General features: G+C 33.2%; 3 protein-coding genes across 3 annotated transcripts; all 3 read left to right on the top strand.

The window, feature by feature from the left end:
• On the top strand, window positions 1–710 carry LOC106304136 (auxin-induced protein 15A-like). The gene has a single exon (XM_013740536.1). It carries the CDS (start codon window positions 95–97, stop codon window positions 416–418), a length of 324 nt encoding a protein of 107 aa, XP_013595990.1. The 5' UTR covers window positions 1–94; the 3' UTR covers window positions 419–710.
• Window positions 711–6,041: 5,331 nt separating this feature from the next.
• Window positions 6,042–7,620, top strand: LOC106302123 (probable ribosome-binding factor A, chloroplastic). The gene is made up of 3 exons (XM_013738643.1): window positions 6,042–6,425; window positions 6,654–6,827; window positions 7,088–7,620. The coding sequence occupies exons 1-3, from the start codon at window positions 6,084–6,086 to the stop codon at window positions 7,217–7,219; spliced, it is 648 nt and encodes a 215-aa protein (XP_013594097.1). The 5' UTR covers window positions 6,042–6,083; the 3' UTR covers window positions 7,220–7,620.
• A 208-nt stretch (window positions 7,621–7,828) lies between these two features.
• Window positions 7,829–9,236, top strand: LOC106301487 (V-type proton ATPase subunit c1). The gene is made up of 3 exons (XM_013737890.1): window positions 7,829–8,041; window positions 8,450–8,735; window positions 8,835–9,236. The coding sequence occupies exons 1-3, from the start codon at window positions 7,966–7,968 to the stop codon at window positions 8,965–8,967; spliced, it is 495 nt and encodes a 164-aa protein (XP_013593344.1). The 5' UTR covers window positions 7,829–7,965; the 3' UTR covers window positions 8,968–9,236.
• The last annotated feature ends 1,878 nt before the right edge of the window (window positions 9,237–11,114 follow it).

Raw genomic sequence — 11,114 nt, 5'->3', positions numbered from 1 at the left:
CTCAACTCCTCAATAACCACCCATCTCCTTCCCAACTCTCTCTATCCTTTCAAACACAACAAAAAGCTTTTCTCTCTCAATAACCCAAAGACAAATGGCCATAATGAAGAAATCTTCAAAAGTAACTCAGACGGCAATGCTGAAGAAGATTCTAAAGAGATGCTCGAGCTTGGGAAAGAAGAATGGAGGAGAATACGATGAAGATTTCCTCCCACTAGACGTACCAAAGGGGCACTTTCCTGTCTATGTCGGAGATAACAGAAGCAGATACATTGTCCCAGTCTCCTTCTTGACTCACCCTGAGTTCCAATCTCTCTTAAGACGAGCTGAGGAAGAGTTTGGATTTGACCACGATATGGGTCTCACCATTCCTTGTGATGAACTTGTCTTCCAGAACCTTACCTCAATGATCCGATGAAATTTTAAGTAAACCATTTGAAGAAGATGCAGAAGAAGATGGTTGACGAAGCAGAAGCTTCCTTACGAGAAATAGCATCTCTTCTCTCTTTTTAAGTTTTTTCTTCTTCTATTTTTAAGCCTATCTAGGGTTTTTACGAGCTGGTTTACTCGTCTAACAAGAAAGAAACCTGAATGAGATATAGATTCCATGAGTTTAATTGGATTTGTAAATTAAAAAGCTTGTAATGTTTTCCTCGCAGATCTTGATTTTGTGAGAGAAGTTGATTAATGCAAGAAAAAGTATTCCTCTATTTGTTTAACGATTCCCTAAATTTTTTTATTGATTCTTGTGCAACTTAATTTGTACTATTTTTCAGAGGCTTCAACATTTTTAACATTAAACAGAAATAAAGATGTTTAACTTTTGACTACAATTTGTTATAAACATTATTAAAAATATAGTCTGAGGCTAAATTTTCATGTGATACATAGATAATTAGGGCTCTAAAAAAAGATTATAAGTCAAATCGTATGAATGATACACAACCTTTTGAAAGTGCATGCTTGAACATGGTTTTGTCAGAGAATGTGGGATACATTATCGTGTACGGAACCATACAAGATTTTTTCTACATTCGTTTGAGAAACTGGTTTCAAATACTAAGGATTGAAAATTTTAAAACAATAAGATCCATTCTGCTCGATAACTTCAGCATATACTTGTCAACAGTCGTGTTTAATGGTGTTTGTAATGAAAATTAGGCCACCAATGTTCTTAAAAGAAGTTGGTACATGTGTTAATAATGATAGTTCTAATTCGAGAAAACATCTAAATAGAACAATGTTCAAAGCTCACCAAAATCTGTTTTAGAACGGACTCTCAAGCGCTCGTTAGAGCAATCACCACGGGAAGAAGATCTTCGGACCTCTTTGGAGTTCTCTCGGACCTCGACTCTCTGGCTTCTCCTCCGACATAACCCTTCGCATTTTGTCTTTTTGTTTACATTTCTTGGGCTCTTAATGGATCTGCAGATTCATTAGCGAAAGTCTCTTTATCCTTGTACTTGGATCTTAGGCCATAAACGCTTTTCTAATTATTATTCAATCGGTTGATCAAAAAAAAAGAATAATGTTCAAAAAGTGACTAGGCGCCTAGGCGGTCACTAGAGGTTATATAAGAGATTCCTAACCACACAATTACATTTTCCACCTTACTCACTGTACACAATGTTTATATCACCGTGAACACTCTACTAGCTCTATCATAAATATTCTACAAGTACAGTTTTAATCACTGATGATAAATACCAATTGTGCTAGAAAATTTCAACACTAATCTACATTAAAAATGGGGGAAATTCCAAATTTTGATCATTGTTAACGTCAGCCGACACCGTCTAAGTGTTAGGAGATATAATATGTAACAAACGGTGTGGCTGAAAAAATTGAACATAAAGACGTAGAAGAGTTTGCATATAAAAATTTTGAACATAAAAACAGAAAAGTTCACAACACTCTCGAAATTTAACGGATTCTTCAGTTTTATTTTGGTTAATTTAAGACGGCTTATTTTTCCAACCCTTAAAGGTTAGAAGATCATCTATCTAGTAGGCTCTTCCTATATCTTCTTTGGGGTATAGTATCTTCTTTGTATCAAAGAAAACTTAAAGAAATATGAGTTGTATCCAAATGTGGCGTCCTTTAACTATTCTTAAAGTAAGCCTTATTTATTTGGACTGCATAGGCAATTAAATGATTTTTTCGATGGCTTTTCCCTATTCCGTACAATTAATTAAAGCTGTAATTAAACATGTATTGAATTGTTCGAAAAGGTTAGAACTCCTATGCCCCAATATTAAATCATTAGTATAACTGCTGTATAATTAAAAATTAATGCAAGATTGACTCGCTTTAATAGATGTTTAGTTTCGAATAGTCATTAACTTTTAGAAATTGATACCAGATTTTATCACGCATTCCCTAGTCTCTTTATTTGTACATCATTTAGTGAAGCACAAATTACGAGAAAAACTTGAGCCAAAGAAAAAACTAAAAAGACTACAAAATATTATACTCCCTCCGTCTCCGGAAGTAAGATGTTTTAGATTTTTTACTTATTCCACAAAGATAGATTTTCTATATGTTTACGGTACTTTTTTATACTTTTAATAAACATTAAATGAAAATATTTGAATTGATTAAATTTTATTGATGAAAAGTTATTGGAAAATGTATAATAAAGTAAAAAAAAATAAATTATAAACATTTATTGAATTCTTAATAAGCGTCAACACTTTAGAAAATCGGGATTATGAACTAGTGTTACTCTACAATTGTACCATAACCCTAGTATTGTATTATAATACTCACTAGTATTATGGTCCCTCCTATTCAGAACCACATTAATTTTCTTGATACAAATATCAATAAAAATATATATTGAAATTTCTAAAGATATGAGTGATGTAAAATATACATTTTTCTTAAAATATAATATACATTTATTTATTATGATTGAATAAAATATCTATAAAAATATTAAGATATTTATAAAATATGAAAATATTTATCAAAATGATTAAATAGTTTTACCTATTTAAAAAAAGCAAAAGCATACACATTTTCAAAAATTATATGTTAGCAATTAAACACAATATTATTATTTTCTCCAATTAAACATATTAACCAAACCAAATTCACAATAAAACAATAAACAATACGTAAAGTAAGAAGAGAACACATGTTAAAAACATGATTTGCAAAAAATGTATGGATTCGGGAAGCAGTGGGATCATGATCGTCACCAATCTTATATGCAAATTTGGGAAGAGTCAATTGAAATCTTAAACAAAATCACAATTCAATAGAAAGCAATACTTACTCAGGAGCATAAAATTTCTTTACTTTGACATCTTTATAGGTCAAACCCAGAAAATCGTATGCCTATGTTTGCTGTTTTTTTACACATAATAAAAAGTAAAATTATCGTTGATGATGATTTCAAGAGAACAGTTGTAGTTATTTATATAATTTCAAGATGAGTTGAGGTAGTGGTCATGTCACTTCCATTTTTGTTCATGGGAAATAATAGCTGTCGTAATTCATTTTTGTTCAACTGTTTGCTTTTGTAAGAACAGATAAAACAAAATTGTTTACAAATTTTGGTGACACGTATCACTTCCAAAATTGCCAATTGACTTGTGCTTTAAAATATAAAAAATATCAACAAAATAAAATAAATATTGAAGGGTCTATCTATTAAACGAAAAGTGAAAGAGATTCACATTGAAATACAATTCCATTTTATATCAAAATTCTATGATATTCTTTCGTAAAGAGTTTCATGACCATTTTTTCTTTAAAAAACATAATTAGATACTTTTGGTTGGGTTTTCCGTAGTTTTTAGAAACCACAATTAAATACTAATATAAATATATACATACAAATATATGTATTTTAATAATATTTTGGCTATGGTGGAGGTGTCCTTATGATAATTATAACTTATGATGATGCTTAATATTCAACAAATGATCTACATATAGCAAAGGGTGTTTTACTTTTGATAGGTTATGAAATATGAACTTAGTTTGGTCATAAAAAAACTCATTCCTAATGTAAAGATTGACTTTTAGTTTGAGTTAGATGATTTCATTGGTGGAAAGAATTTGAAATGTCCATATCATAATTATGGCTTTAGTGTATTTTCCCAAATTAAAGTACATATTCTACATTAATTTTTTAAGATTTTGTTTTTCTCGGCCTAGTTTTAGGCTTTTCACTAAGCATGGTAGAACTTCATAAAATATTAGTATATTTAATTTTATGTTTGCAATCATTTGTATGTACAATTATTGTATTTTGAAGATAAGACTATGAATTGATTTCAATGGATATTTCTAACTATAATAAACAAAAACATCTGATTTATATAACCAATAAAAAAATCTATAAGCCAATAACATATTCGAAATTTAATTGTTTACTCATTTAAGATCCAGAAACATGAATATATTATTGATAATAGACATAAGAAATAAATAAGTATCTTTTGATCAAAAAAAACATCTAAATTAAAAACTTAGTCTTTCTTTCTAATCTATATCATTAGATATTTTAATTGTAGAATGAAATTAGTCACACTATACAAAGAAAACATAATCAAACTCTAATTGTCATATGCTTTTCTGTCAAACTAATGTATTAAGTGAAAAGAGTTGTAGATTTAGATGTTTATTGTAAATTACGTTGTAAATATTTAAATTTTATATTCTTTTATTATGACTGATTATTTTATTTTTATGTAGAATTTTATTGGAGATTTGATAAAATTTAATGATTTAATCATATATCTTCTAAAGTCAAAATGTAAATGTTTTAAATATCTTGAATTTTACAAGCAAAAATAAGAAAAATAAATAAATGTAGTTTAGTTTCTTTTGATATAGCATGATTGAAAGAAAAATGATGCTTTAGAAAAATTGGTTGCGGAAATCATCTAAAACACTTAACAATTGTATATACTCTAAAATATAAACCTAGCAACAATAAAACAAGTCTTAGATGAAAGATTGAAAATTTCTTTATAACCTAAGCTTTCATATTATTTTTCTTTTTTCTTAAAGTGTTTCCTTCCTCATGATGTAAAATCTTTACTATTTCATGCAAATTAAAGTATGACTAATCACAGGCTCTGAAAGTCCATCTTCATACTTATGTATGACTATTCACATTATTGAAACTAAATTAATGCTATTTCAAATCACAAAAACCAAACGCTTACTACATTCGAGATCAACATCATCAAGCTTGTTTTTCAGACAAATTCAGTTTACAAAGTTCTAATTTTGATTTATTCAATTTTGCATTGTTTGAATCATGATCGCAATGATCTCCTTTGAAACAATTTTGTTTGATAAACTCTGCATTATATTAAATCAAAAAATTTGAATGATTAGATAAGCAACCCAATTTTTCAGATATCTGATTCATGCATGTTATATATCTTTCGAAAGATCTCTTATTAACTGTTTTATAAGTTTATTAGCTCATTAAAAGTTGAAAAGCAGGCTGTCATTATTACTCACGACTACGGCATGGACACGCCGAGCTCTGAGGAACTGATATCGAATATGATGAGTGTTGATGACGTTAGGGATTACATTGGATGCTGAAAAAAAAAACATTTGGGAATTGATTCTAGAAGCTTCTACTATGCGTGCTTCACCGGTATTATCCTGTGAAGCCCACAAAGGATAAAGTAAAGAGGATAAAGTAAAGAGAAGAGGAGGATAGTTTATTGATGATGGTCTTGTTGGTGGGATTAACAATATTGAAGGTGGTTGGGTTCGATGCGCATGTGATATAATTTTGGGTACTAATGGAGTGTATGATGACGAAAATCTTGTTGAATTTTTTGACCTTATTGCTGCATTATTATTGTGAGTCTGGGATTGACAAGGAGTTGTAATTGTCTGATACATCTTTCAAAGGTCTTTTGCTTAAATATATTCAACAATCTGGTTTAAATTCGGTTCGGTTTAATTTCGGTTATATTCGGTTTATGTGGATGAAACTCTTCCACGTCAATTGTTGTAAATTACAACTATACCCTATACTGGATAGTGTTCTTTGTTTAGGTACTTTCTTCTTTACCCTCAAGAACAGAGGAATCACTGTGGCGATGACTAACGTGCTCCACGCCCACCAATCTCACTTACTCTTCCCTCTCCACCCGCCAATCTCCGCCGTCTATTCCAAGACGCAGGCTTTCCACTTCCCGCAATCAATGGCTCCGGTTAACCTCCGTACGAACCTCTCAGTGCGCCGGAGGAGCGTAAAGTGTATGGCGAACCCCAGACGAGTTAAGATGGTGGCTAAACAGATAATGAGGGAGCTCTCAGACATGCTTCTAACAGACACTGTGTTGCAACACGCCGTGCTGCCCGAAGCTGCACTTGGAGCCGACCGCTACCTCTCTTCTCTCACCACTATCAGCGATGTCGAGGTCTCCAATGATTTGCAGGTAATAATATAATTCATGTGGGTGAGGTAGAAAGTTAGCGTCTTTCGAAATATTTGATTCCAGAACTTTATGCCCTTTTGATTACGGACCAATTAGTTGTTGACATAAGCAGATTCATATGATGTGTGTTTGTGATTCATGGTCACGGTTTGTTGTTGCAAGTTGTGCATGTGGGATGTTACTTAGAGAGATGTTAAAGGATGAAATGGTTTGTTTTTGGGTTTGTAGATTGTGAAAGTATATGTATCCGTGTTTGGAGATGATAGAGGGAAAGATGTTGCAATTGCGGGGTTGAAATCTAAAGCTAAGTACGTTAGGAGTGAGCTCGGGAAGAGAATGAAGTTGAGATTAACGCCTGAGGTCAGATTTATTGAGGATGAATCCATGGAGAGAGGAAGCAGGGTAAGCCTTCTGATATATATATTTTTTGTTTTATGTTTATAGAAAGCCGATTCAAATCTATAGCTTGATCTCTTATGTAGAACATCGTATAGCATACATAGTCATTGCCTAGTTGATCATTGATGTCTTTCTTTGAAAAAAAAATCTTCAATGCTGTATTAGAAACATGTAGTTACTAGTCAGTCAAGCAACTGTCTCATGTTTTGTCTAATATTCGTTTAATAACCATCACAAGAGACTGAAGTTGGAGATTGTTTCAGGTGATAGCAATACTAGACAAAATCAAAGCTGAGAAAGGAAGCGAAGGAGGGTCAGAAACATCTGATTCACCAGAGGATGATCAAGATTGGGGAGAGGATGACCCCGACGACGACATCATCTATGTAAAGTAAATGGTCTGAAGCAAGTTTTAGCACCAAACACGAGTGCATATTACTCTGTTAACACTCGGTTTCAGTCATAATATGTTCAACTCATCTAGGAGAGATCATGTAACAGAGTTCATATTTTGTGTGAAGTTTAGACAAGAGTATAAGGAAGATGTTGATGGCACGGAACTGAGAATCAAAGAAGATGAGTGAGTACCAATGACAGTTTAGCTCACATGGCTCCTTCCTCAGTATGGATCCTGAAAGTTTATTTGGTACGTGACTCGCATCTCTCAAACGAAATGTTAATCTTATTGCATTTTTGGATTAAAGAGTGTAACAATGTGGTCATAAGCCATTATTGTCTCTGCTTCTGCTGTAATGTGCGTCTTTCTTGTTCTGCTAGTAGAAGTTTTAGACCGATTTGAATTTCTTTCAAGAAATTCAAAGTCGTACCAAAACTAAACCAAACGCAATGTAAACCGGATTGGAAAATGTTGAGATATTTAAAAGTGGGTTTAAGTGAATCACAATTAGGCCCAGGCCCAGGCCCAGGCCCAGGCCCAGGCCCAGAGTGACGTGGTCGTCTCTCTGTGAAAGATCAAGCTGCACGTTGTTCCCTTCCACTCATCTGAGAAAAAAAACAAAACAATAATAAATAAAAAATCAGAGCGATATATCCAATTCCACATCTCTCTCTCTCTCTCTCTCTCGCCAGATTTCAATCATCGTCCTGATCTCATCCTCAGATCCAAATCGCAAGCTTCGACATGTCTACCTTCAGCGGCGATGAAACAGCTCCCTTCTTCGGCTTCCTCGGCGCTGCAGCCGCACTCGTCTTCTCCTGTAATTCCTTTTTTTCCCTACTCGCATTGTTTTGATCTGCATCGTTGTTCGTGATCGTCTTCCTGGAATCTTTAGGTTCGATCTGCATCCATAAACATATGAATGTGTGATTTTGTTAGATATGTTTTGCATTTGACCTTGGATCCGAATTCTTATCTAGCTGAAGATCTGCGAAGAGATTCATTTCGATTTTGTTGTGCATTCCTTGAAATTTGGAACCCAGCGTGTGCTTCATCGAGTAGCTATTGGATCTTGATTAGCGTTTGACCTGTTGTAAATCTGAGATGAGATGAGATGAGATTCAATTTTGTTGTGTTCTTTAATTGAGTATAGGAAGGAAACTATAGTTAAGGATAATCTTGTGGGATCTTATGAGAATTGTTTTATATTTTGACATTATGTTAATAGGTATGGGAGCTGCTTATGGAACCGCAAAGAGTGGTGTTGGTGTGGCGTCCATGGGAGTCATGAGGCCCGAGCTCGTGATGAAGTCCATTGTCCCCGTTGTTATGGCTGGTGTGTTGGGTATTTACGGTTTGATTATTGCTGTTATCATCAGTACCGGGATTAACCCCAAGGCCAAGTCTTACTACCTCTTTGATGGATACGCTCACCTCTCCTCCGGTCTTGCTTGTGGTCTTGCTGGTCTTTCTGCTGGTATGGCCATTGGGATTGTCGGTGATGCCGGTGTCAGGTTTGTTATTCCCTCATCCTGCAACCTATAATACTTCACACATGAGTGTTTGTATGTAACATTGGTGTTTGACTTGTTCGTTTGTAATTCTTTTGCCAGGGCAAATGCTCAGCAGCCTAAGCTCTTTGTCGGGATGATTCTTATCCTTATCTTCGCTGAAGCGCTTGCTCTTTACGGGCTTATCGTAGGAATCATCCTCTCCTCAAGAGCTGGCCAGTCTAGAGCTGAATGAGAAATGTAACCCACAAGATTTTCCCCCAAGGTACTTTATTTTCTGTGTGTTTTGTTCTATCGTTCTTTAGTATGTATCATCGGGAAACTAAAAAAATTATTGGACGCTCTCCCATTTCTCTCTCGGTGGTTGCTCTCCGATGTAGGGATCTTTATTATTTGGTTCTGTAATAAAGAGCTCTGATGGAGCTTGGTATGTTTTTTGTATTCTTGTATTGTCCTGGGGAAGTTAAATACATTTATTTGTAAAGAAGTTTGCTTTCTGAAACCCTGACGAGTCTCTGATTGCTTTACATTTATTTGTAAAGAAGTTTGCTTTGCTGTTGTGTTTTCTTTGAAGAAGTTCCATTTGACTTTGATTTTATTTATAGTTTCTATACAATGAACATTCATTTATGCTAAAAGTTTTTGTGACCGAAGTTGAAAGAGAAGTTAAGCTTTGATGTTTGACCCTTGACATAGTTTTGATTTCCTTATCGTTTTCTTTTACACAAAAGTATTTCTCTGTGATTTTGTTTTTTATATCTTGAACTTCAAGCTTTGATGTTTGAATAATAAGCTAGGAGCACAAAAGCTTAACATATCATTTTACGCGAGTGAAAATTTATCAAGGTTGCAACCTTTATCGTTAGGTCACACCACTAATTAAACATATTATATTGTTACCACTCCAGTTCTTGTACCACTCAATTCCAAATAGCACCTTAAACGTAATGCGTTTATCCTTCAGACCAAAAAGCTTAAATCAATATGACAATATGTACTAAGTGCTAAACTTTTAAAGTAATACTAATAATAGTTTTTTTTGTTTTTTTGATCAAAACTAGTAATAGTTTTGAAATAATATTTTCCCACTTTTATTCATGTGTTACTTAAAAGACTATGACGACGATTTCCAGTAGTTGGTTTAAGATGGAAGTTTTCTCATGTGATATAAATCTTTCTAGAATTGTAAACTTTCACAGCTATTTTCTAATTACGCATAAACGTGTTTAGTTGTTTAAATATATGGTTGAAGAGATGGTAGTAGCCATTTACTTCAGGGCCACAAACCAAGACCCCGCCTTTTGGATCCTCCCTTAGACTATGAAAATCCATATTTGTTGTCTTATGAATATATTATGAAAAGGGAAATGAAGCCAAATGACCACACAAAAAATCTATGATTCACTAAATAACCAAAACTCCACCTTCTCTCCTATCTCTTTCTACCTTTTTACTACAAATCTAATTTTTTTGTATGGTTATCCCCACAAATAAGCCCTTATGAAAAAGTAATTGTCTTAGATAACTTTATAATCTGATGGAATTCTCTTAGACCATGTGATGTGCTCCTTAATATCAGTGCTATGTTTGAATCTGAATATATTGTTTTACATCCTAACATATTTCTAGAGGTTTACCACATGGTCTTCTCTTAATTGCTCGGATAAGAGCCTGTGGTAATTCACTAATTCCTAATAAGATAAATAAGACATTAAGAAACTAACAACACACTACTTCTCTTTAGTAGTGATAAAACCACTAAGCTTTTTCTACATCACTTTGTAAGAGTAATCTATAAAAATTAGGTTTTCTACGTTAGCAGAGAGAGAAAAATTAGGTTTTCTACGTTACCAGAGAGAGAAAAATTAGGTTTTCTACATCACTTCGTTAAAGTAATATAGTATCAAATAGACCTCCTTCAAAAGGTCAAAAGTTTCTGATTTTAAGGGGGCTAATTACTTTGTATTTTTAAAGGCCACCTTATTAATTGCTATTTTGTTTTGGTTCTCTATTGCATTTTGTTTGTTTAGCCAAACAAATTTGAGATGAGTGGTCTTTTACGTGATTATGCAGCGAATCCCTTATGCGTGAAAAATTGAAAATGAGTCAAATCTATGGACGAGAAAATCAAATACGCCGACGACTGTCATATTTGATAAATACCAAAGCATTGAACATAAACTAAGGTTAGGAAAACATATTTTCTGTGCGCAAAACAAAAAAAAAAAGAAAAGAAAAATATATTTTCATAGAATGATTTGTTCACTTAATATAGAAGTGGACTAAATTTTCTCATCGATTCTATAGGTTTTGAATATATACTAATCCTAAAACATTTCTATAAAGTAACGATATGATTAATTAAACCCCCCCCCCCCCCCC

This window comes from Brassica oleracea, chromosome C7 (genome assembly GCF_000695525.1).
Source record: "Brassica oleracea var. oleracea cultivar TO1000 chromosome C7, BOL, whole genome shotgun sequence".
Classification (NCBI taxonomy): Eukaryota; Viridiplantae; Streptophyta; class Magnoliopsida; order Brassicales; family Brassicaceae; genus Brassica; species Brassica oleracea.
The sequence above is the reverse complement of the archived record's forward strand: the minus strand, read 5'-3'. Positions and strand labels throughout refer to the sequence as shown.

Coding starts and splice junctions, on each gene's coding strand:
- LOC106301487 (XM_013737890.1), top strand. CDS start 7,966: ATGTCTACCTTCAGCGGCGATGAAACAGCTCCCTTCTTCGGCTTCCTC. Junction 8,042..8,449: donor AGCCGCACTCGTCTTCTCCT/GTAATTCCTTTT, acceptor TTATGTTAATAG/GTATGGGAGCTGCTTATGGA. Junction 8,736..8,834: donor GTCGGTGATGCCGGTGTCAG/GTTTGTTATTCC, acceptor TTCTTTTGCCAG/GGCAAATGCTCAGCAGCCTA.
- LOC106304136 (XM_013740536.1), top strand. CDS start 95: ATGGCCATAATGAAGAAATCTTCAAAAGTAACTCAGACGGCAATGCTG.
- LOC106302123 (XM_013738643.1), top strand. CDS start 6,084: ATGACTAACGTGCTCCACGCCCACCAATCTCACTTACTCTTCCCTCTC. Junction 6,426..6,653: donor AGGTCTCCAATGATTTGCAG/GTAATAATATAA, acceptor TTGGGTTTGTAG/ATTGTGAAAGTATATGTATC. Junction 6,828..7,087: donor CCATGGAGAGAGGAAGCAGG/GTAAGCCTTCTG, acceptor AGATTGTTTCAG/GTGATAGCAATACTAGACAA.